Source organism: Aethina tumida, chromosome 3 (assembly GCF_024364675.1).
Source record: "Aethina tumida isolate Nest 87 chromosome 3, icAetTumi1.1, whole genome shotgun sequence".
In the NCBI taxonomy this organism is placed as follows: Eukaryota; Metazoa; Arthropoda; class Insecta; order Coleoptera; family Nitidulidae; genus Aethina; species Aethina tumida.
This window is the reverse complement of record NC_065437.1, coordinates 35,696,047-35,722,294: the sequence shown is the minus strand read 5'-3', so window position 1 is coordinate 35,722,294 and position 26,248 is coordinate 35,696,047. Positions and strand designations below refer to the sequence as shown.

General features: G+C 30.7%; 1 protein-coding gene across 2 annotated transcripts in view; it reads left to right on the top strand.

Moving 5' to 3' along the window:
• Nucleotides 1–26,248, top strand: part of LOC109594866 (disintegrin and metalloproteinase domain-containing protein 10-like) — a 104,668-nt gene that overhangs the window by 2,312 nt on the left and 76,108 nt on the right. For both annotated transcript variants that reach the window (XM_049964219.1, XM_020010113.2), the window contains exon 2: nt 20,003–20,141. In XM_049964219.1, coding sequence (XP_049820176.1) covers nt 20,003–20,141 — 139 coding nt within the window. The remainder of the gene's footprint in view (nt 1–20,002; nt 20,142–26,248) is intronic.

Here is a 26,248-nt window from a genome sequence, read left to right as displayed (position 1 = left end):
AACATATGTTTTTTGTCATTTCCTTTTGGATAAAATTTGTTATTATTAAGCATTATTGAAATTGAAATTAATTCACTTCGACATATATAAATGTTATGAATTTTGATATTATATATATATATATATATATATATATATATATATATATAATATCAAAATTCATATATATATATATATATATATATATATATATTAATTCATAGATCGAAGGATTTACAAAAGTTAAACAAAAATGTTTATCAGAGATTTCAGCATGAATTCATTTTTGAACAGGATAATGTACTTAACTTATTCAGAAGTAGTCCGACTTTATCCACTTTATAGTGAAACATGAAGTAATCCGTTGTTTACATTTCCCTTGAAGAGTTTTAAGGGAAATGTAAATATCTCATTTTTAGAAGGAAAAGCCTTGTTTTCTTAAAAATTCTTTTTAACAGCATAACCTTTTGGTGAAATCAATAATAATTCGCTCAAGTGGTAAAAATACTTGGATTGACCCTACTCAGCTTGTTGTTTCCGATAACAGAAGTCTCTAGCGAATGCGATTTACAGAGCCAATCAAATTTCTATAAATCTAAAGAGAACTGTTGGTCGCTTGAATTTTACAAGTGTTTTGCCATAAGTGTAATTAACGTTACGAGTATAAAAGTCTCAAAATGTGTTCAACTAAACTGGGGCACATATTCAACGTCGCCGAAGGCGAACAAAGTTTGTAGTAGACGTCTGGTTTTTCTCTACGTTATCAGTTTACATGCGTCGTTATTGACGCAGACTCATATTTTCCAATACTGCTATATTACAAAAGTAAAGACATTCTGCCAACTAAATTACAAACGTACGTTCGGACAGCCACGGGCCCAATTCGGATTTATTAGTTCGATGCGTATTTTTTCCCCCCTATTTTCTCGTCTCGCGCCCCCACGAACAATTTATCTCGGGAACTGTTGAAACTAAACTGACCAATTTCATTTAACTTCGAATGAAAATGGATGAGTCCGCGAACGTATCGTGCTGCCGGAAGCTTTCGCCCTTCGAGACGTTTAATTTTTATCGGTTATGTTTTGTGGAACTGCGTACCGATGATCGATAAATGGGAAAAATAATGCGCCTTCTCTATGCAAATTATGCTTGATTCGGCAGGGGTGAATCCGAAATCGGTGCGTTTTTATTGTAGGTAAATTGAAGTAAGATAAGAGCCTAAATTATTGACGATAAACCTGGTTTATCGACGATAAGATTTGTATCATTCAAATGACGTTGTTCTAGGAAGGATTCACGAATACCACAAATCTGAACGTTTTCACTTTCGCGGATAGTTACATAAAATTCAGCGCGTTATTTCCTAATAAATTCGTTAAAAGGGAACTGTCGCAATGCTGTACATTGAAATTTCTAATTTAAAATTTACATTTATCGGTTCTTGCATTGGTTTATTTATAATTTTAAATTATACATTTAATTTAGACACCGCATTGCATGTACAATTATTCATTTAAAATGCATGAACATGATTGTTAAATAATAATAATGAATTCGATAAGTTGATTAATTTTAGAAATACTGGAGTCTTAAGCAACCGAATTGTTACATTCTTTACATCATAATTCATTAATTAATATAAGAAAATGTGAAAAAATACTTTACTTATTTTTTACAACACAAACTTCATTTACGTTAATGTTATGTTTGAAAACTATGGAATTTCTAATGTTGCAACATTAAGAAATTTTATTAAGTACATGTAGGTGAAGATTTAAAGTGCTGTATAACTTATAAAAATATGATTTATCTTCGATGTAACGTGATAGTATAGTTTACTGGTAGTCTAGTTTACTGGTCATAAAAACAAAATTAATATGTAAAATAGAAACACACTATTCAATATCTCAAATATGTAATGTAGTTTAATATTATACATTTTTGTGGTAAAGTTTGTCTACTGTAGTTTGAACCATATTGTATCCATATAATTGCTTTTTTAGAGTCTTCTATTTGTTGGTTAATCAGTGGCCTCCACTGAGGTTCAAAATCTAGGTCCATGGGACTCAAAATATTTACATTACAGGAATTTGGAATGAAGAAAAACCGAAAGAAAAATATACGGTTAAAAAATAATTAATGCTTTTTAATTTTTAAGATTTATATGTACAAGTAGTTTTCTCATTGAGTTTAAACGATTAATTCTATGGAATTAGGAGTATTTATGGTACAGGAATGTCCTTCTCTTTATGGGATAATTTTAGACCCTTAGTAAAAATTTTATACACCAAAAATAATCGATTTTTTTATTTTAAGTAAGTTTGTGTGTAAGTTGTTTTCTCATTGGAAATTTCGCACAATACAATTTTTGAAACTTCTTATTCTCTGAAAGAAACTTCAGATAAAAAAATAAAGTCTGATTTTTTAATTTTTAAGTAATTCTCTCTTAAAGTAGTTACCTCTTAGTTTAAATGATTCTATTATAACAAAGTTTTCACATATCAGGAATTTTTAGCTTATTATTGGTTAAAGAAAGGCTAAAAAAATTTTTGGACTAAAAAGTAATTGATTTTTTTAAGCTTAACTCAATAAAATTGTATATAGGAAAACAAAATAAATATGTAAAATAGAAATACACTTTTCAATATCTGCATATGTATATGTGTATTTGACACAATACTATTGTGTCCAAAAAAATACCCGGAATCTGTCTATTTAACCTATGCTGTTATTTATTTTCGATGAAATAATTTTTTTCTTACGTTTGTAGCATTATTACAGGTATCGTTGGAATAAGTGGGTGATAAAAAAAATTCGATTTAAGAAGTAACAATTTTGAGCTCGAAAAATAACCGTTCTTTTTTATTTTTAAAATGGGAGCTGTAGCTTTACCATAAGGCTAGACCTCACTCTGAGTTTCAAGGACTGAGGCTATCGAATCTAAAATTTTTATATGCAGGAATTTCGGTCTCTTTAAGGACATCCAAATAGTTGAAAGAAAAAAAATAACTCAAAAAATAATGGGAGTTTTTTAAAATATTAGGTAGTTCCGTGTAATTTCAGTAAGTGAATAGTTTACACACAATCTTACTTAAAAATTAAATGAAAAGTCGATTATTTTTATTATAAATTAGGCATTATATTTTAAGCACACATTTTCTTCATTTATAATAAAAGAAGTCCGAAATTCCCGTACTGTAAAAATTTCCAATTCTTTATATGCAATTGTATACTTTCAATAAGTCAACAGCTACACAACCTAACTTAAAAAATAAATGAAAAGTTGATTATTTTTGAAACCCAAAATTTTTACTCTTAGCCATATTGAATTGTAAAAATAAAGTGATTTTGATTTATAAAAATAGTTATTTTTATGACTGATCCTTTATTTCACCATTTTAATTCAATGACTCTGTAGTCAAATAAATCAGATTATTGGCTATATCTCAGAAATTAATAATCGAACGTATTTATAAAAAATGGTTTTCTCTCGTAATTGAGTCAATCGAACGAATCAAGAGTCAGATTTGAATGTGTGAGCATTCGATTCGATTAATCGATTCTTCAGCCAGGTTACGAGTCGATGGTTGATTGGATTGCAATTCATTTAACTTCTAGCAATCGCCCATCAATATTATTGATATATTTCTCAGAAATTACTAATCGAATATGTCCATGCAAAATGTTACGTATAAAAATGGCACCAATAAAGTAAAAAGAAAATATAGTTAAATTTCTAACTTTTAGGAGGTTTAACCTTATTTTGGAAGTTTTTATTTTAATTCAACTATTGAGTAGCTAAATACACCTGGTTATTAGTACTATCTCAAAAATTTCTAGTCGAATAAATAATTATTAAATTTATATTTGTCTGGTCATAAATATCTATTTTTCTTTCAACTTTACAGTTTGTTTATGTTTCATATTTTTGTTTATATCTAATGTAAGAAAAAATAAATCGGGATCGCTGCTTTATTTATAAATAAAAATTAACTATATTTCAATAAAAAGTTATAAATTTTATGTGATAAAATTAGTAATTTTAGCTGAAATATTGCAATACAATATAAAATTGAGAAGATAAAGCAAATAATTAAATGAAATAATTATTTCACCATTGATATAAACTGCAATTACTGCAGTAAGAACATCTGTATTATCTCCACCAACAATAAAACGCTCGTGAGGAAAATAAATTTAAAATCCAGAGAATTTTTTCTAACGTACAAATACATTTATACATATCGTTCATTTTGCTACCCACACTTGTTTACACACGATAGATCCTATCCATTTTCTTCGACAACTGGAAAGTCTGTTTTTTTAATCTAGTGTAACGAAGAAGCGACATTCTTTTGAACTGAAAAACAATATACCGATTAAAATAAAAAAGAGATAGAATCTCATTCTGAGTGTAGCCGTTTCCCCGGAGGTAACGGGTCGTCCTGCCTACGTTATTATTTGTCTCGACACACGAATGACTCAACCTTCGATGTTTACCGAGAAACGTGGCAGATATAACTTTACATTGTTTGACTACCTTTGTTTAATAAAATGAATGAGAACGGGGGACTAAGCTCTTTAGTTTAGAATCGTCTTTATTTAAAACAGTTGATATATTTCATTAAAACAATCTAGGGTAGGAACAACTGTATCATACGGTGAAATGGCAAAATGAATCGGTGTCAGCCATTCGGGGAATGCACGTCGACCACAAATGCAACTGGCGAAAGAACGTGGACCCTTTGTGACCCATCCGTATTAAAAGTACCTCGGGAAGTCGCATTGTTTACGACCGGCATTGTTCCGGACTGTTCCTGCAATAAACACATTTAAATCGCCGCGCTCGTTAATTAAAACCCGAATTAACACCGCAGACGTTCCACTCTTCACTCCCCATTGCGATTCTACACACCGACGAAATCGAAACTGTTATGATAATTAAAAAAATGGACGTGATCGAATGAATGGCTATCAAGGTCGACCATTTTTATGGTTGTTCGTTCGAAAAGTGTTAATCAATTTGTTTACTATTGCGTGCCGGCGAAACCGGTTTTTCCTTGTGTGAAATTAGATCATCTTTATTTATCGAATGCACCATCCACAAAGCAGAAATGAAGACAGGAAATCCTCCATTAAACTATATTTTACGGTGTAAAGTGTTCAACAAGTGCATTCCCAACAATCGGTTGATGACTGGGAAAAAAAATAAAATATGGTGGTAAGACGAATATTTGAATTTTATTGAAGCAGAGCATCTGAATATTCGAAAATTAAAATAACCTATATGGAATATTTCAGTATTCGAATATTCTAAACATCGAATACTGAACTATTTTGTCTTGTTTCCACTTCCAGCCAAATACATCAAAGTGACCTCAAAAAAGAAAAGAAATTATTATTCAATTTTTAAAGTGATTGTTATCAGGTTTGACTTTACTTTCGAAATTACAGGGTAGCCAAATAAATGAAGGTATTGTACATATCTCAGGTATTACAAATTGGAACGATATACAAAATATTGTGAATAATTGTGGTATAAAAAAAGAAAAAAAAAAAAAATATTGTTCAATTTCTGTGGTGACTGCTAGAAATTTCAACATGTCTTTTGAAGAGTAACCGAATAGATTATTGATCATTTCACATAAATTCGTTGGCCATATCTCAATAATTACTAATCGAATATGTTTATAAAACATATTACGAATAAAAGAGTATCTAAAAGAGAAATAAAAAATATAGTAAATTTCTAAGGTGACTGTTAAGAAGTTTAACAACAATTTTGAAGGGTATATTTTAATTTAATTACTGTGTAGTCAAATAGATCAGGTTGTTAGCTATATCTCAGAAATAAATAATCGAATAATGTTTTAAAAAAAATATATGTCAAAAGTGGCCCAAAAAAAAGAAGAAAATATTGTACACCACTTTTTAAGTTTATAGTTTAATTTAACTACTGAGTAGTCAAATAGATAAGATTATTGGTAAGTGATATGTGAATCCGAGATGTAGTTAAATTTCTAACTTTTAGAAGGTTTAATCTTTTTTTGGAAGTTTTTATTTTAATTCAACTACTGACTGGCCAAATAGACCAGGTTATTAGTGATATATCAAAAATTTCTAGTAGTATAGTATAAATAATATTAAAAATTATTAAATTTATATTTGTTTTGTTGTTGTTGGTTCAACTTTATAGTCTGTTTATGTTTCATATTTTTGTCTACTCTATCTACTGTAAGAAAAAACTAATCGGGATTTCTGCTATATTTATAAATAAAAATTAACTATAGATATTTCAATAAAAAGTTCTAAATTTGATAAAGATAAAGAAAATATTTAATTTTATCGTAAATAATCAAATATATTAAATAAGCTTAAATTGGCAAAATAGAAAGAATAGGAGCACTCTTACAAATTTTGGATAAACCGTGAGAATAATGTAGTTAAAAATTTTATTTAATCATTTTCTAATGAAGTGTTTTTCTTCTTGTTATTTTGTGCAATACTGCATTAAGTTCATTTCGCATGATCATGATATTTAATTTTGAATTTATATAAAAAATAACCTCTTTAGAATTTGAGATACATATGTAGAATATATTAATGAATTTAATTTAAATGCATAGAATTTTTATTAAATTATTTTTCTGTTGATTTACGAGTAAATTATAGTTATGAAACAGAACTGTTACTGTATGTGTATTTACAATTGTTTTCGGAATAACTGCTCTTGAATTTATGGTTCCATAAAACTATAGCTGTACTTATTTCTATTATAGTCAATTACATGAAATTGTACAATATTTATGTAAACTGTAGTATAATTTTGCTTGTGTTCTCTGATTAAAGCATATATTTTTAAATTGCCGTATAGTATATTTATAATTCTGTATACATTATATTTTCTTGCAGCTAGCTATCAACGTATAAATTACAACGACTGTCAGAAACCTACAATAGAATCATAAAGAATTCATATAAAATTCAACACACAACAACTTTTAGTTGCCGGTACGTTTTCCCGTTGATGTAAATTAATACTAAGACTTATAACAGCCCGTAAATAAATTCATGCACCCCGTTTCCTAAAACCAGGAAACGTATTGTATAAAAGTCGGGCGGAACTTGATTACGCGCGTACGCATGCCACGATAAATTCGAAAGTTTCACGAACTTTATGGGACACGCGTGAAAATTAATTCGTTCAAAGTGTGTCGTATTAAAATCAAAACCAATTAGTCTAGTAAGTGAGTAATGTGTAATGAATTGGCTGCCTTTACCGATTGGAAGGCAACGCGACTGTGTGTATGTGTGTGTTCGTAAAATTCCCGAAATATTGCTACCCCTCTTGACTGCCACCAGTTTCCATGGCTACGATAATCGCACTTCTGCCGCTCCAGTCTTGAGCGGGGTCTTTCGCACCGAGACAGACAACGGTGCGTCAGAAATCAACAGTTCGATATTTGGGTTCGTTCGTTACCAAACAAAACCCACTCGATGCGAGATTCGTTGCCGTCTGAGTGGCACCCGACTTTTTTCCTTTTTGAATCAATCCCAGATTTGCAAACATTTACGGAGTCGCTCCGCACACAATGTGCTTTTCCATTTTAGCCGATATGTTTTTTAATAATGCAAACATTGCAGCGAAACGCAGTGTCAAGACAGAATATTTTCTATTGGAATGGGAAAATATTTACACATGGATGGGATACAGCCCATATATTTTAAGAACAGATTCGTGGTGGGATTAGATTCAGTGCCCTAGAAAATACAACATATAATTGATTTATTTTACAATTATATAAATATGGATCTCTACGCCTTGGCATTAATTTAATGAGGTCCTGAGGCATTCAATGTAATCTGTATTTGACATAGAAATTCCGTCAGAGTTTGTGAAGGAAGGAATGATGAAGTTTTCTACCTATGATGTACGATACAACGATCAGAAGTACTGAGAACTTGTCACCTGAGTTGGTGCCGTAGGGTATTATCCTGTTATAAAACAAGATTTTAAAGGGTCCTAATGTAAGGCACCAAATGGGGTTCTACAATTTCCTGGGCATTCAAATTACCAGGTGAGAAAAGGCGCACCTCGCACTTCGCCAAAATGGCATAAAAATTACATGGGAATTTCTGACTAATTTCGGCCCAAAAGTAACAACAGTACTTAGAAGACGAAAATTATTATTCGTATTATTCGTATTATTTGCATTTGTATTGAATTAAAGAATCCTTTATATATATGAAAAGAGAAATGAACACAGAACGAATTTTTACACAAAAAATTTCAAAAAAGCTGCAGCGCAACATGCCTCGATTAACAACTCCTAATTCTAATCAATTTTTGTGTTAACGAGTATGTACACACTAAATTTTTTGATGTTGATATTCTAAGCCTGTTAAACAAATGTTGACTTGCAATATCTGACGAAGCATCCAAAGTCCTTTTTAGACACCCCTTGTAATTATATTCCACAATATGCATATGAATCTGGTAATTAAAATAGTTTATAAATGGAAAACAATTTGAATAAATTACATGTATGTGATTGTTTTAATTCAGTGCAATTTACTGAAGAAACGCGAAAACAGTGACGTTTATATTCGATAATAAAAATGAAGTGGAATGGAGTATCTGCATTTAAAGCTGTTGCAATAATCCGTAGTAATTAGTGAGTTCAGTTTAAAGCTGAAAGCACATGCAACTGTCATAAATAAGACGAAAAAAGTGCCTTAAAACTACTTGATTACGTACTAAATTTCAATCATTTATTAGCGAAGTTTCGATTTTCATCAGCGTAAAAGGGACTCTTGTTGAATAATATTTGAAATTTGCCTGGTTAGGTTAGGTTGGTTTATGGAGGAAATAATTACTTATAATTATCCGCCTCTATAAGCGAATCGAACTTCTATTAATCTATGTAGTTTAATTGAAAGTTGTACAACATAGTTGAACAAGTTAGCTTGTATTAGTTATTTTAGTTTAAACTTGTAATAGCATCAATGCATTTAATTGATTGCCCTGTAATAATTACTCAATATATTGACTAAGTTTAACTATGTATATACTTATACATACGTGTAGCACACCAAATAAATCTTCTAGTTCTCATGCTGAATGTTTATGTATGTTAAAATATATACACAAACACATCGGTTGCGAGAATAGTAAAAAATGAAAGTTCTAACGGTTTTATTTTGTCAACTGTAGGAGGTAAATTAATATAACATTATTCTCCTGAAACCGCATACAATATTACGCAACCGTTATAGAATCAATTATACGTATGTTTCATTATAACGTTTTAAATAAATAAATAAATAAATAATATTAAATTCGTTTCCCATAATTTCAATGAAATTAATTATGTATCGCCTAATCTAAATCTCATCCCTTATATGTCCTGGAACGTTGTGATCAAGGCGTAGCATGCTCCGATGAATGGATTTGTAAGTTAGGTTCGAGATTATCCTAATGTAATATGTAAAAGCCCCGTAATAGAACGTAGAAATTGAACACATTTGCCATAACACGTTTCCATACATGTGACGTCACTAAATGTTTATAAATATTTATCAATTAATATTTAATCTTCGCAATGGATGCGGACTTTATCATTTCTGCACACAGAACTCCACCTTGACCCAAGTAATGAAGATTTATAAAGTAGGTGTTTTGATCAATTCAATCAATTCAATTTTTTACACAACCTTCGCACGAAGGTCGACTCGGTATATGGTTTATTAGGTAAATAATTATTAATATAAATTGCATTCGACCGTGTTGTCTTTGAAACAACGCATCCGGAAAAGCGGATAATGACTGATCAAAGTATATATATTAATTCTTTCCTTACTTTTGGCATATTACAAGGCAACTAAAACATTATCCTTGACTCGAATTAATCCCGTGACTTTGATAGAAACTGATCATAGATATTAAATTATTTAAAAATCTTTGGTGATGACCAACAGGTTTCAATGAAATTAATAATTAAACTTATTCTATTAATATTTATCGTAACATTGTCGACCGATGTTCAATATGTAAAATTGATTGAGCTTTTATGTTCGTATTGTAGCTTAGTAATGAGAATTCCCCAAAGCGAACTTACGTAGTGGGCTCCTTGTAACACGTGTCTTAAATTCAATTGTCTGTTGACAATTTCATTATTAATGCTTTCCGTCATACAAAGGTAATTTAATCATTAAGACAATCGACTGTTTTTAGTGAAGTTTCGCAGTTGGTGTTGTGAAATAACTTAAAGGCCGTACGCCGAGTCGACATGGCAAAAACAAAAGACTTGGTTTAGTCGCATTACGGACAGTCTCCTCCCTACAAAATTCATATAATGGGTTTGCTCTTTTATCTGTTCTTCTATTGCAAAGTCTTTATGGGGGGATTAATGAAGCATACTTGTAATTATTTCGTTAATTAGAATTGACCCACCAAACTGGTACACACATCCATCTTCGCAAAATTATATTTAAATTTAGTATATTTATTATTTATTTTATTGTTACAAATTTGGAAGATATAAAGATTAGGGTATCAATAGACTATATTTGAATTGACACAATGGAAGTGTTCCCTAAGGAGTCTTGAAAAGGGAAACTGCTTGTGTGAGATTGAAAGAGTTTTGAGCTGACATTCATGATATTGAACCAGGTGTGTGAATTGTGTCATGTGATAGAGACTGACAGAAATAAAGTTAACAATTTGGGAGAGGATCATTTAGTATAATGGAAGATAAATTTTCCAGGAGAACATATTTAGGTACTACTAGTAATTATATTGTTTATTATTACTAATCTGGTAAAAATGAATTTTAGGATATAAAAATGTAAAACAAAATTTATTTAAAAACAGGGAAGTTATCTCCCAAAGGAACTGAGCTAGGTGTGTTATTCTACTATATTATATGACTGGAAGATATTCATTTAGTACATTCGAGGAAATTTTTTGTTCAAAGAAATAGGCATATGTTTATCCAGATGTACTATTTGTTTGTGGTTACAAGTCTAGAATAATTGGAATATCAATAGACCATCTAAAGTTACTTATGACAATGATGTTCTTACCATCAGGATTTGCGAAGGGGAGTTTATTGTATGTTGATGATACCGAGATTGAAAGATGTCTGAGCTAGCATTCATGACGATGAACATATTATATGTGAATGTCAGAAGACTTGGTCTGCAACATGACAGAATTAACACTTTCTTGAATTAATTACCTTTCTCTTATAATTCAAAATGACACCTGCCCATTTCAGGGAAATCCTGTAATCCCTTCATGTAAATTATTCACGAAGGGTATAATGTTCACATTACATATTTATGCAACCCAAAAAATTTCTCCACTTACATATCTAACCTGCAGGTATGAACACATTTATGCGGATTGATTGATAAATTTTCCAACAGCTAGAACGTAATGGATGTGCCTTAAGACGTGCACCTTTCTCAAAGGATCTTAGTAAACATCAGCCGCCGTCCATTATCTGAAACGACCTTCGTACACCGACGACGCCACTGCCGTCACCGTCCTCCCTTCAGACCCACAGTTCGTTTCCCCCGTTGCATATTTTATAGGGACAAGTTGCAATCAGTTTTGCACACTTCGAAATCCGCTACGTAATCTGATTTATTTATATGCGTTTACAGTCGCCCAATCAGTGGTGTAACCGTCCCGGCTTCACGACAAATGAATTGGTTTTTTCTTGTAAGGTTGCGGTTTCGTTCGCGGAGATGCAGATCGATACTGTTATTGGTATGGCGAAGGTCGCCTACAATTTTTAAGCTGTTCTCCAACACTTGTCAAGAAAATTGTCAACTTATCATTTTATATAATAGAAAAACCTCTAAAGTAATTTTGTTATTGTCACTCCTGTGATTTATTGGGAGTTGGGGAGTAGTCGAGAGAAACACAGAATCCAAATATATACAAAATACTTCATTAACAAATAATTGTTAATATGAAACAAACAATTATAATACTTCCATATCTATAGTTGTTCGGGTTTATTAGTCGACGTTTGTTGGAATTATTTGCTGACGTTTCGCTAACACGAGTGGCTAGCATCTTCAGTCTTGTCACTTTGACAAACATCGACCAATAAACCCGAACAACTATAGACATGGAAACAATGGTCACGAAAGTCTCAACCTTTAAATTATAATACTTATTCTAACTTACGCTGATGGCCATCTCTAAAGAGTTTTATGATAGAAGTTGTAGAGATGTTTTCATCTTAAATGTGCCACACTGTATAGAACAAAAAAACAAAATTCTATTTTTAAATTGTGCTGTTATAATTTTGTTTTTTATTTCTTAATGAAAAATATTTAATCATGATTAAGATCAAGCTATTTAAAATAGAATTAAAAAAGTTACAGAGATGTTTTTATCTTAAACGTGCCACACTGTATAGAAGAAAAAATATGTTTTCAGTTTTAAATTGTGCTGTTCATATTTTATTTTATATTATTTTTTAATAAAAATTAATATAAAAATGCAGGGGAAATATTATAACAAAACAATTTGAGCCTTCATGCTAATGGTAACTCACATTCCAAATCTTTCTAAACAAATTATTCTTATTCTTCTTTTTTATATAAATTTCGTAAATAGTTACAGTGAAGCCAAGACCACTATTTTTTTCCATCTTTATGGTAACATTTAGTTTAGTCCGTTTTTATTCGAGGTATCTTGATCCATCCGGTCCTCTCCGATATATTATATTTATTTATTTATTAAGTAAAGGTACAAAAGAATAATAAATTATGAGTATTTAAAATTTTAAGTAAGCTTCAGGTTTTCGCATCTGTGAAAATTTTAATTAATAATTAGTTGGTCAAAGTGAAGGGGAGATTAACTATCCCTAATATTTTATATAACAGTAACTACACATGATGCCTCTGCAATATTTTTACATGAATTTTAGAGACACCTTGTACTACACTATGTCTCCTTTGAATATTTACTTTAAATTAATAAAATGTACGATAAAAACCAAATGTTCTAACAATTTGTCAAAGTAATAATGTAACCGTCAAATATCGATATCAATTATCACTTTTTGTCTAATAGAGACAGGGTAAACAATAAAACAGTCCCCCGAACCAACATCTTTGTACATCCACAGTTTAACGTCGCTTAAATTCCGAAACACAAACTAGATCGTGTAGAGTTCGTCCTCCTCGTTGCGTTGTGGCGTCGGCGACTATAGAGGAGGCGTCCGCCCTCCCGTTCCACATCAAAGTGTCAACGGCACGTGTCTGCCTCGCGAGTAATTAGCTTATGGGGTCTTGCAACTGCAAAAACCGATTTCTGTTTACGGATTGATAATGACAGGCCTGGAGGATATTAAACTTTGCTGCGATTTAAACGGAGATATCTCGCCGGATTTATCTCGTTACCTCACCCGATGCGATCATTTTTCTTTTCTCTCATTAATTTCGTGTGGTGTGTGCGTGTGATATTTCTGTCGGACGAGGAAATATAAGGATGTCGATGTGGGAAAAGTTTGCAATTAAGCAGTCATTTATTACAAGTTCTCAGAACGAACACAAAGAACTCGCATTGTGTGTGGTGCGATTAATACTTCACTGGATCCGGAAGTGAAGGAAAACATATCATACAGCAAACAATAATATTAATGGAAAGATGCAAATTTATATTTGTATAATAAGTGGCTTTAAATTTCATCATTGCAATCCGTTGTGGAGGTGCAGTTATGTAAATTGAAAAAACATTGACTTTTCGGTTAAAAACAATTCACACCCCGATTGAATAAAATTGCAAAAATATGATGAAATAATTCCCAATGCTGCATACTGAATTTTGACAAGGATAATTATCTCACATATTCCATGGTTGTGTTTGCCATTAATATCATCCCAATTTGATTTGAATTTTTTTTCAATTTTACCTAAATTTGAACTCGTATTGGATATTATTATACTTCACTGAGTTTACTTCTCGAAATAAAATATACTCCGTTCGGTTGAAGTCAGTTTCTATGAAATTCAAAATAACTTTTGTAAATATTGGATTTTCAGACACTTAAGCGATTTACTGTACTTAATTATTCATACAGTTCTAATTTCACTGTTTAAATTAAAATTTTATAATGCACGTCCCTCACAAAAACAAACATCTAATATAAACAATTAATTTAATTTACAGTAAATTAAATTTACCCAGCCATTTACAACCTGAAATGTCTGAAATATGTATAACGGCGTCCGAAACATTTTTATGGCGACTTAATTTTTCCCTTCTTTTTGGAAAGGTAGATTGTAATTATGGCACGGGGAACTAAAATTGAACGAAGAAAAAGTTTCCCGTTTTTTGCTGTCAGCGTCGACAAGTTAGTTTAAGAAATTCGACTAAAATGTATCCTGCGAAGCAGAAAATTATTCAATACTTATTAAATCGTTCGATTTGCTGAAAAATTTCAAGATATTTTATTACCATCGAATGGGCCTTAATAAAATATCAATTTATCATTTTCAAACAAATCAAACTTAATTTGAATGAAACTTTTCAGGCTCTAGAGCTTTGAAGGTCTCGGAGGTAGTTGTTTTGTTTTTCGGGAACATTTTACAATAAAATTTTAATATTTGATTAATTAATAAATTGAATATAATGTTGTGATTTATTGGCTAATGCGTTTCCAATTTTACATATTAATATTTATTAATCAGATGGACTAAATAAATTATATTGATAGTGTAACTCATTTAGCGTCAGTGGAAAATCTAAAATTACTGTGTACAATATTGTAACATCTAGTATCAGTATAATAAATTTAATTGGAAAATAATTTATCCACGTATTCGTGTCAAAAAACTATTACCTAAAATATTAAATAGTGGGAACAAGAAACATGTACAAACACAGACTTATGTCATTAAAGTTCAATTTAGTTTAGGTAACACGATGCGTTTTTATTAAAGAATAAAATGTTAGTGTCAAGAGGGAAATAAAATAGTAAACTTCAAACATTTGTCACCAACTAAATTGTACCTTGTCGAATAGAAAGTTTAGCACTAAATCTTTTTGCTTTCAATCTTATGGTTTAATAGTTTTCTCGTTTATTTATTTACAGTAATACAATAAAGTGTAAAAAATTAAAACTAATCGAAGAAAATTTTGTGGTAACAATTTTGCTTTGTAAAAGTTTGAAAATACTATTGTGCTTATAGCAATTACAAACACATCGACGAGTAAATTATAATTGAAAACCATTGTCACAATTGTTGGTTAAAAACAATCCACCGAACGAGAACGGTGGACATTCAAAAACACAACAAAATAATTTTCAAATAATGCACCCCGTATTGATTTTAACGTGGATGTGATGAGTTTATTTCAAACTAAGTATTCCCATTTGTTAGATTACGTTTCAATAATTCAGGTAATATTTTTAAAAATTCATTTCTCATTGTGTAGTATTTTATAATTAAAAAAGGATACATTTGACTAAAGGAATGAATATTACATTTTATTATTATGGTAAAAATATACAAACATTCAGTAAACACAAGTATGCTAATTTGCAGAAAATTAAATGTACATAAACGTTGTTTTGAAATTACTCGAAATGCTTAAAATGTTTATTATCCCAAAGAATTTTTACAGTTGCTTTAATAATGATTTCAACTGTTTCATAAATATTCCCCCCTTTTTAAAACAGGAGAAATTATATTAGGGCTGTAAAAAATTAAAAGAACAAAAAGTTACTCGTTTCTACTGTCCTGTGTTAAGGGAAAAAACGGGAGATGCATCTTTTGAGGCGGAAAATAATTCAATTCCTAAATAAATCGTTCGATTTTCTCAGAAACGTCAAGACAAATTTACTTCATTATAAGTGTAAAGTCCGTCTACCATAAAATTTATAATTCCTGAAGGGATTTTATAATATTTCAACGGCAGAATAAAAAAATATATTTCAATTTAGGTTAAATGCGAGTCCCAATAGGCACTTTAAAAGTTTCCGTTATTTTGCTGCAAAATTGAATCTTTTCAGGAGCTTTTAAAGTTTTTATTGTGTGTATATTAATTAAATATTATCTGATTATATTACAAAATATTGTGGTTTTTAGGGTAATGAGTGTAACCAATTTTACATGTTTTATTATCATAAATTAACCAGACTAAAGCCACAAATTATGAGTGATAATGTCGCTCATACAGCTTCATTTCAAAATCTAATTATCTTATTAAAGTATGATATATGTGATGTATGTATTTCATTTTGAAAGTTGACATCTACTGGGTGGCACAAAAAATTATTTCGCAATTAAAAATGACGACACATGGCTGAAGTCCTAAATTTTTCAAAATTAAATTATTCAGCTAAGGTTATATATAATAAATAGTCTAATTTGAGAGATATTGTATTTGGTTGAATAATTTAAATATATAAGATTATACTCGTATAAATGCATTCATATTCATTCAAATATTCATTACCATATTTTTTAATTTGATATCGTTGACTATTTCTGAAATATTTAACATTTGGGAGATTTCGAACTTTTTGTAGTATATTTAGGGACAGAATATACCTCTTCAAAATATAGACAACATTATAAGGTCGAAAAAATAATTCTGATACATTTTGAGATATTTAATATGCAAAATAGTATTTTTCATATTAAAGCTACTAAACGAAAGTTATGATAAAAGGCTTAAATAAAGAAATAAAGATATCTTTTGTGTTCAAAATAGAAAATCAGTTAGCAAGATAGACTTCATTTACTTTAGGTCAATATTACAATTTCGTTTACACTTTTAACATATTAGTATTAAAATACTGAACTAAAACTATATCATCTGTAATCCTACGAAACTGGGTAAATCATCCAAACTTTTTTTATTTTATTATAACGGGTATGGAATGTAATTTTAATTACTAAAATTGATATTTTAGAATAAGAAAACTGGAGTTTTTTACTTCAATCAACGATTTCTACTTAACATATACTAATTTCAGTATCACAAACCTTTACCTATGATCAGCCTTTCTAACACTTATATTACTTAGAATTTAACTCGAATATTAATTACTTACTGTTTAGCTGTTCTTAATTTGGAATTTAATAAAATATAATAAAAACTCTGTTTAACCATAACCCTCAACAACATTGCAAACTAATCTAAGAGACTACCTAATTATGAAACCCTACTCTGAATCATAGTGTACTTCGTCTGTACCGAATGTACCATTAATTGTACTGACGAAACCATCAAAACGACTGCTTTTTTATCTTGTAAATATCAAATGTGTTAATAGGAATAATAGAAAAATGAACATATCAAAATTTAATGATTTCTTAACGTTTTAATCTTTAAGAACATGTTAAATATAACCTGTCTCAAGATGTAGACTTCATAGACAAAATTTAATAGCTACTTTTACATTTCTCACCAAAATATTACTCAAGAACAGCTGAGATATCGTTGACACCAGAATAAGAGTTGACCTATACAGATAAATAAAATAAATTATCAGTTATGCTTCCTTTGTTTCTAAAAGAAAGAAGATGAATTGTGGGGTTTTTAAATCTCTGCAGAAACGCGTGGAACGTTGTCCTAGAAAATGTGTAACAATATCTTTGTAGGAAAGGAACATTTTATTTAGAGATAAATTTCGGTCGTAGACTGTATGTACATTATCCCAGTTTCATTCGTGCGACTGCTCGCAATTTATCCCGCGATAGTTCGACGCGATCCTAGTTCATACATCGTCTAAAGTATGAAATATTCAGAGTCGTGAATAAAATCAGGCGAAATAAAATTTATCCGGGGCCGCAGTTTTTCTCCCTTTGTGTAAAGGAAATGGTGTGATCCCGTGTATTATTCATGATAAACTAGTGTGGGGCCCCACTTGATTTATACGTGCGATTTTATAATGCCCTTAAAGAGGTCGTCGCGACGCTTAAAGAAGACGGCCCCGTCCTCTGTCAACAGTTATTGATTGTCCGATGTTGACTTGCTCTTTCGCTTTCTATGGTCGGCCCCTGCCCTCCGACCGTTCGACCCCGATGCCGGAAGGAAGCGATGATTTTGTCGTGCCACGCGAAAAAATATAAAAACCAAATTACCTTAAGCATGCTCGTGGGTTTCGCCCCCCTTGCTCCTCTTCTTCAAGTCGGGCTGCATACACAGCCGAACTTCAAATAGAAAAAGCTACCCCTGCACTTGATAATTTGCCACACGAACCCGCACCGAATACAAATAACGGGGGTTGGGGTTTGTATTGTAAATAGTGACACCCTTTTCTGAATACATCGACGTACCCATTTATGTGGAAAAGCACTTTATTAAATTAGGTTGTTATTAATATTGAACAGTGAAAATCTTCGGGGATATTCAGATCAAGTGAATGTTGTAGTTATATTTATTGCTTGATATTAATAGTTGGAGCAAATGGATCGGAAAGAACAAATACTATTACCGGCTGAATTGATTTAGATTTTATTGTAATAAGTTAATATATCAATAAATGCGTGTTAAGTTAAATTTAGCTAGTAGAAAAGTTGGATAACAACAGGTAAATGTATGTGCGTTGAAAGATAATTTAAATATTAATTAATATTCAAAAAACGATTTGTCAAGATTGTCATTGTGAATAAACAAAATGTTGCATGAATTATACTATTCATAAAAAGGACAATATAGTAAATAATATAATAATAATCATTTAGTAATTAATTATTCAACTGTCTAACTATATAAAGAATAAATTTCAAGGTTAAACTGTATATTTAATTTGTAAGAATTATAATTATAAACACCTATTTCTAAAATATAAAAAAATTACTTTATTTTGAAAATGACGTTTATGAATTTAAAAAATGATTTTTACTATAAACCTAATAATAAACTCCGAACTAAATTTTATTTAAATTATTTTATAAATGACATACTAAACACAGACATATTAAAAGAACAATTATTTTTAATTTAAATTAATTTCATAATTAATAAACATTTCGTACCTCAAATTATATACAAATATCTTTATTTACATAGTTTTTATACAACATTTTATATTGGGAAGGGTTCATAAGTAAAGCAACCAAACGCTATATTCAATATAATCTTAACTATATTAACAAATAAATATAAGAAAAAAAAATGAAAACAAGTAAAAATATGAAACTGAATGTTTTAAGGTTAACTTAAATATTTGGCAAAAAGATTGAATTTGTATTGAATTCAGTACTACATAAAGACATGTAGAAATCCAATCAACTTCGAACCCACTGTGCGACTACATCCTGACATTTGAAAAGGGTTCGAAAACATATCACATATGTTAAAAATCAAGTAACGTGTAGTTTAAGATAAGTATTGTACGATTTTTCGACTATATTACGATTAATATATGGAAGAATAGTTTGAAGAAAACCCATCAAAATCTGAAAAAATTTGTGACAACCTAAACAAAGTGGTGGTCTAAAAATTCTCCCACGAAGCCATTAAAAACGGTTTTCTATCTATTATTACAATAAATCACGTTTATAACTAATTTCAATATATAAATTTTACAAATGTTAAATGAACATCACAGCAAATCAAGAAGCTTGAAGGAATATAGACTTGGCATATTTTCTCGATATAATATTTTGTTAACAAAATAGATTTTTAGAACTACCTGATTCTGGGTAAGTTAGTAATTTAATGTTCTGTTTAATACAACCATTAGGGCGATTTAGATTTGGCAGTTCGTATTCGCCAAATTGACTAGAACAGTTGCGGACCCGAACGCTTCCACCATTCGTAAACCTTGCATCACGTCCAATTTCGTACCCCAATTTGCTCCATGCCAGTGTCCCTCATAAACCGGCAACCGTTCCACAAGTCGGGCAGATAATACCGTCATCGCACCGACTTTAACGTCACACTTTTGTGACGGACGAATGCGACCACCGCCATCCTCTCGCCATCCTCTCGCTGCTACGTAAGGCAATATTCTCACATTGTGTTCTCTCTTCGTTCCAGACATAAACCTGAAATCCTGGCTGCGCCATTTCGAGCCGGCCGACTACGATCCGACGGAGCTGAACATCCGACGGAGCCGCGTCAGGCGGGAGCTCACCGATCGACCGAACATCAGATTGGACATCAAGGGCTACAATCGGTAAGATTTTCGAATTCGATGCGTCCGTGGCGCCCCTATAAACGGCACATGTTGACACGTCGCGTTCGCTCGTTCACCACGTTCGCCACGTTCGCCACGTTCGGGTGCCGTGAACTCCACGAATTCCCACGTTTGTTCCGTGGAAATTGCTTGATCGAAATTCAATGTTACGTCTACGTATTAAGATCTATTGGTCTGTAATCCGTAAATTTTATTTTTTTGTTGTTCATTTCGAAGAGGTGACGTTCAGTTACCCGTAGCTATTGCTGTAGCTAATAGCAGAGAAGTAAATATACGGTTTATAGAAATAGCACTTACGAATCAAAACGCAGGCTGTATGATAAATAGTCTAGTCTAAGCCAGATGTGGTCCGTCAAACTTTCAAATTTCTGTGTAATAGATTGTTGAAATTATTTACTGATGTTTCGCTGACACGAGTGGTTAGTATCTTCAGATGTCTGATTTGGTTCGTGTCACTTTGACTTCTGATTGCCAACTAAATGACGATTTAGACAACTGATGTTCTAGATATTTCGTCCTGCTCATTGGCCGTTCTTATCTACATAGCGATATTGGTGTTTTTGAGCACTGGTGTCCATATTATATCTAGCTTCAATGCTTCTTCTTTTCTGTTGAAGTTGTTGTGCTTTCCTAATTATTCTCTAGTGATATCCGGTTGTTGAGGTAATCTTGGAAGATTATCTTATGATTTCCATCTAACAGTGCATGTTCATCTACAGCAGACTTCTCTGATTATCCTAGGATACAGTTTCGTTCCTTAATCCTAGTTTCTATTGAACGAGCATGGTATGCGGTATATTCCAGAAAGTGGACCCAGTGAGGCTCTCAATTAAAAAATTATGGAAAAATTTTGGAATATTGTGAAAACATTTTAATAACCCATTTGGATATAAAAGAGCTTTTCGCAAGATGGGTGCCATATTTTTTTACAATTAACAATAAACATAGACGTGTGTCAATCTCAAAAGAATGTTTGAGTTGTTGCGCATCCACCATATTCATCTGTTTTAGCACCTAGCGAACATTTTTTATTTCCAAATATAAAAAAATGACTTTTAAAGAATTGAAGCAAAAAACAACAAAAGATAAATAAAAGTTGGATTAAGTCTGGTTGAAAAATAATATAAATTCTATAAATTATTTATTTATTTTGTTAAAACCTTCATATCAGACATTATAAAAATTATGTTTTTATAGATAAAACAAATATTTACTAAATCAAAATTAAGGAGACACATATTTTTATATTGTTGTCAAACTGATTAAATTTAAGTTCTTGAAAGTAGATTAAAATGACAAAAAAGTATTTTTCAATTACTAAAAATCTCAAATGAGAAAATTGGTAAACACGGATTCCCAAAGTTGGTTTTTAATTTAAACAAAACAGTATTATAGACATTGTCGGTGCTTCCAACACACTTTCGATTGAATCTCGAAAAAGACACCGTCTTTAAGTTTTTAGAGGTTTTCAATTAGTTTTCAGGTCTTCTTAAAATTTTCAAGCTCTCTCTGCGAGAAGGAGAACTTTATACTGAATTATATAGGAAATAAATTGGTTGCAATCAGTCTTTACATTTTCCTTATTTCTAATTTTAATAATGTTTTCTTTAATGGTTTATAGTCAGTTATAATAAAATGTTCATATATCTTTAATTTGATATGTTATAATATGTATTAACATTCTATTTAATTATTAAAATACACAATGTCTACTCTTTGATAGTTATGGAAACAGACACATTGTCCGGTAAGGACTTTTATTATTTAGAGTTCAATATTTTATTAGATACAAACTGCGTGGAGTTTGATTTAAAATTTTCCTTGTAAAACTTAAATTCATGAAACTTTTAATTTGTATGTCGCTCACAGGAAGAGTTTTAAAACTACTTAACTTAAAAAATTTAAGCCAGCTGTAATATTTTAAAAATTTATTAATATCTCAATAAATATGGACTCAAATATTTTTTTTTTTAATTTGTAATAAGATAAAGTTTGTTTATGAAAATATGCCACAATTCGAATTTTTATGATATTTTTAAACTTGCAAATTACTTTCAATTACAATGTTAATAATACTTTTTTCATTTATTTTAGAAACGTTTCGTTTATTTAAATATTTTCTTGTTCAAGAAAAGGTTAATAAATAAATAAATAAATAAATAAAACAAATAAATAAATAATAAATATGATAGATAATGTTAGAAATTAAGTGTGTGATTTTTCTCCAATTTTTGAAGTTGAATATATGGTTAAAAAATATTTTCTTAATTGTATTTTTAAGTCTAATAACTAAAAAAATTAAAGAACGACGAAAGTAATTTACTTCAGCTTTAATTATTTTTTTTATAATTTAATGTTGAAATATTGAAGTCCTGGAAAATATTTTTCATTAGACTATCCTCAAGAAAACTGGATTAAATATTTTATAAGTTTAATTATAAATCTGGTTGATTTAATTTTGACATTATCATTCAGAAGGGGCATTAAAATGGCGAGAAAAAATTCCTACAGCTTGTGCTGTGTAATTTTATAAATAAAAGTGATTAATTAAATTCATTTTGACTGCATGATATTGTGATCTCTAGAAATTAAGCTAGGATACTCGTCCATTCATATCGTCTGATTAATGTTCTGTTTTCATTTAATTGAAAGGGAGAGCCCCCAACATCCTATTGTGTGATAATAATACTTTAACCCACTAAAAACTGTTTATCTCATATATTAAAACATTATATACACCGGCTAAATATTTTCACCCTCATCACACAAAAATTAATGGTCATCCAGTTTTCTCTAATTAAAACCCTCCTTGTGTAACGCTAGCTTTAAAAATTCAATGCCGCGGCAAATGAATCCACACGAAGCCGTAATCCGAAGAAAATTATCGGGTCACATTAAATTTTATAGGGCAGAACGTCTAATAGATTTCAAAGCCATCGAACGGCGATAATCGTCAAGCCAAACTGCCTTTTTTCCTGAACTTTAAGAAGCCATCAAGGAACACAATCCCTCGGACTTACCACTCAACCTCTCTGCACATGCCGCCGGGCACGTGTGGCAGTTCCCTCTTAAACTTTAAACCCTTTTCTGCGAACGTGAACGTTCCGGGTTATCGTTATGCCCGTACGACGCTCGGGAAAAGTGTAAACTGCGTCCGACCGTTGCCTCCAGAAGTTGCCCCAATATTTCCAATTACTGGTAACGGATTAAATTGTGATTTAGGTAATACGGACGTTTTACCGTGAAACACTGGGATTATATTCAGGCGGTGGGGTGCACGTTGTGACGGGGGGAAGTTCCAGGCCGGCGTTTAATAGGCGCAAATTATAGTTGTAGAACGTTGCAAAAGTTTTATCACACCTCTAGTTGTTTTTGTTTAATCGAAGTTGAAATATCGATAGCTGGGGAGATAAAACTGTGCTTATAAATCTCTCAGAGATGTTTGAAATTTTATAACTCGGATCCAAGCTCGATACCATATTTGAAATTGTTAGGCCCTATTGGCTACATAATAGACTAAATTCTCTAAAAATTTGAATAAAATCGAAGGTCTGAGAAAAAAGTTACAGCAGCCATCTAAAAACAGCGATTTCTGAAAATCTGAAAAACTTCAAATAACTCAAATAATCTTGTTTGATAAGTAAAATTTGCAAATTAAATTTCAACTACTATTTTTTTAAAAATTGTATTTTTAAATTTACGTTATATTTTGATAAGAAAATTTCTAATTAAATTAGATATATTTTGTAATTTTTAATTAATTGTTTCTTACATTACATATTATTAAGAAAAAAATTAACTTTTGTAGCATACTATTTTGGTCAATGAAACTATTGAATCAGTCATGTTAAATTAGTATTCCAACAACAATAATTAACTGCAATTAGTGTTAAATAAATGTTTATTTAATTTGTTAGATCTAAATTAATTTATTTCTACTTTACACTTTTCATACACTCCTTGTCATTTTAAGTTGTTACTAAACTAATTACGGAAGATTTTTTAAAAGTTTCAATTTAACTAAAATATTTCTTATTTGCTATAATTAAAGCGTCTGAAACTTATTATTAAAGTTAAATATGAATAAACTTTATTATTTCATTCATACTCTTGTATTCAACCGAAGTTCCACCATTTGAAGCTGAACGCCAGTGTTGTTATCCAAATACAAATCCGTCTCGTCTCGTTTAATCCATTATCATAATAAAAACAGGGTTAAATGTGTTTAAAAAAAATATTTTGACACGTGATGAAAGTGAAACGTGGACCGGTGTAAAGGCAAACTTTATATGGAAATTGCCGAGAAATAACTGCGTGGCGGGAATAGAGGCAAAAAGCTTGTGGGAATTGAAAGACGTACAGGAGTCGTAATAAAATACTTTTCGGTTAGACGCCATAAATACAGTTTTTTCGACGTCTCGAATATACTTTTGCATTTATGAAATAATTCAAGACAGCCGCAGGCTCCGGCCGTGATGGATACGTACACGTCTAAGATGCGAATGTGTAGTTGCTTTCGCACGACTTTAATTCGCCCCGACTTCAATTTTATTTCGTCATGAATAATGGAGGTGAAACGTGCCAGCCGAATGGGTCTCTACAAATGAGTCGCTCTTTGCTTCTAATGTCCTGATTAATATGAATTAGATGGAATTATTTAAGGAATTTAGATAAAATGTGTCTGGGTTAGAGGGAATAGTATAATTTCGTCTACGAATGTTTTTATTGTTGTTGATTATTGAATTGTTTAAGTTCATTCTGGGTAGCAACTAATACTGTTGTTCAATTTCAATATATTTTATTTAATATTTGTTTGGTGGTTACAAGTTTTTCAGAGCAGAAATAAAATTTGAAGTGTCCACAACTCAATTTTTAGAAAGTTAATTATCTCAAACCGCATATTTCAAAAAGTCTAACTTTTTTTACTTAGACAAAGGGCCAAAAGTTTATACATACTCTCAGATGATAGATGATTATGTTATTTAAATTTGTACGTGAAATTAAAAATAATTTTTATACTTACCTTTAAGGAACGATATCGCACTCAGAAATAAATCATAAAATCAATTGCGCTTTTCTCATTTTAAGATGTATCATTTAACATAGATTTTGGCTGTATGCTTCGATTCGATCTTGTGCTGGTAAATTCACTACAAAAGCATATTTTACTCAGCTTACGGCAGCATTCAGTCCGTTATTCCTGTTAATTTTTACTAAGAGTCCCATTCTAAATCCAGAAAATGAGTTCAACACCATTATTCCTCCACCCCATGCTTAATTGTTTTCTTGGTGTTCTTACGGTCAAACATTTTGTTAACTGGACTTCCATCATCCATCAAATTCCATCTGATAAAAATTAATTAAATATTCTTTCATCAGAAAACAATACGGTTTTCTATTTTTATTTTCAGACCAGTCTATGTGCTCCCGTGCAAAGTGTCTTAACCTACGTCTTATGGTACTCCAAATGAGAATATTTAGTCTTAAAATCTTCGGCATTTTTATTCGAGTCACTTTTGGATGCTCTTACAATCCTCTGATCGTCAATATTGTTGGCTTTTCTTGGTCGTGCAGGTTTAGAAATTGCTGATACAGTTCCTCTAGTGTTAGAAGCAACTTTTATCTAACTTTACTTAGTATTAATTAACCAAGCATATTTTCATAATTTATGGGTATAAGATGGAAACAGATACAAATATGTTTTTCCTTGTTTTGAAGACCCTCTTGTAAAAATTGTTTTAAAAGTAAAATAAAAGGTTTGAAGGGGCAGGGCCGTGTGTGATAAGTATGAGATTGAGCTCTGGTTTCTTAGTTATTTTTCCTCTATTTGGACTAAAAATACTAATAAGGAATAACAAATTTGGAACACTCTGTATGTTTCTCATATTGTACAATTTATATGAACATTTATAATGTATTTAAAAAAGTGTTAATAAATAGTTTAAAATTAATCGTGTTTATCAAATGAAATGTTGATACAGTGAAAAATGCAGAAATAACAATAAATTTGATGATTTTAATTCTGTATTCGTATTTACATCCATGTCAGTACTCAATTAAACCGTTAATTAAATTAGAAACCAATT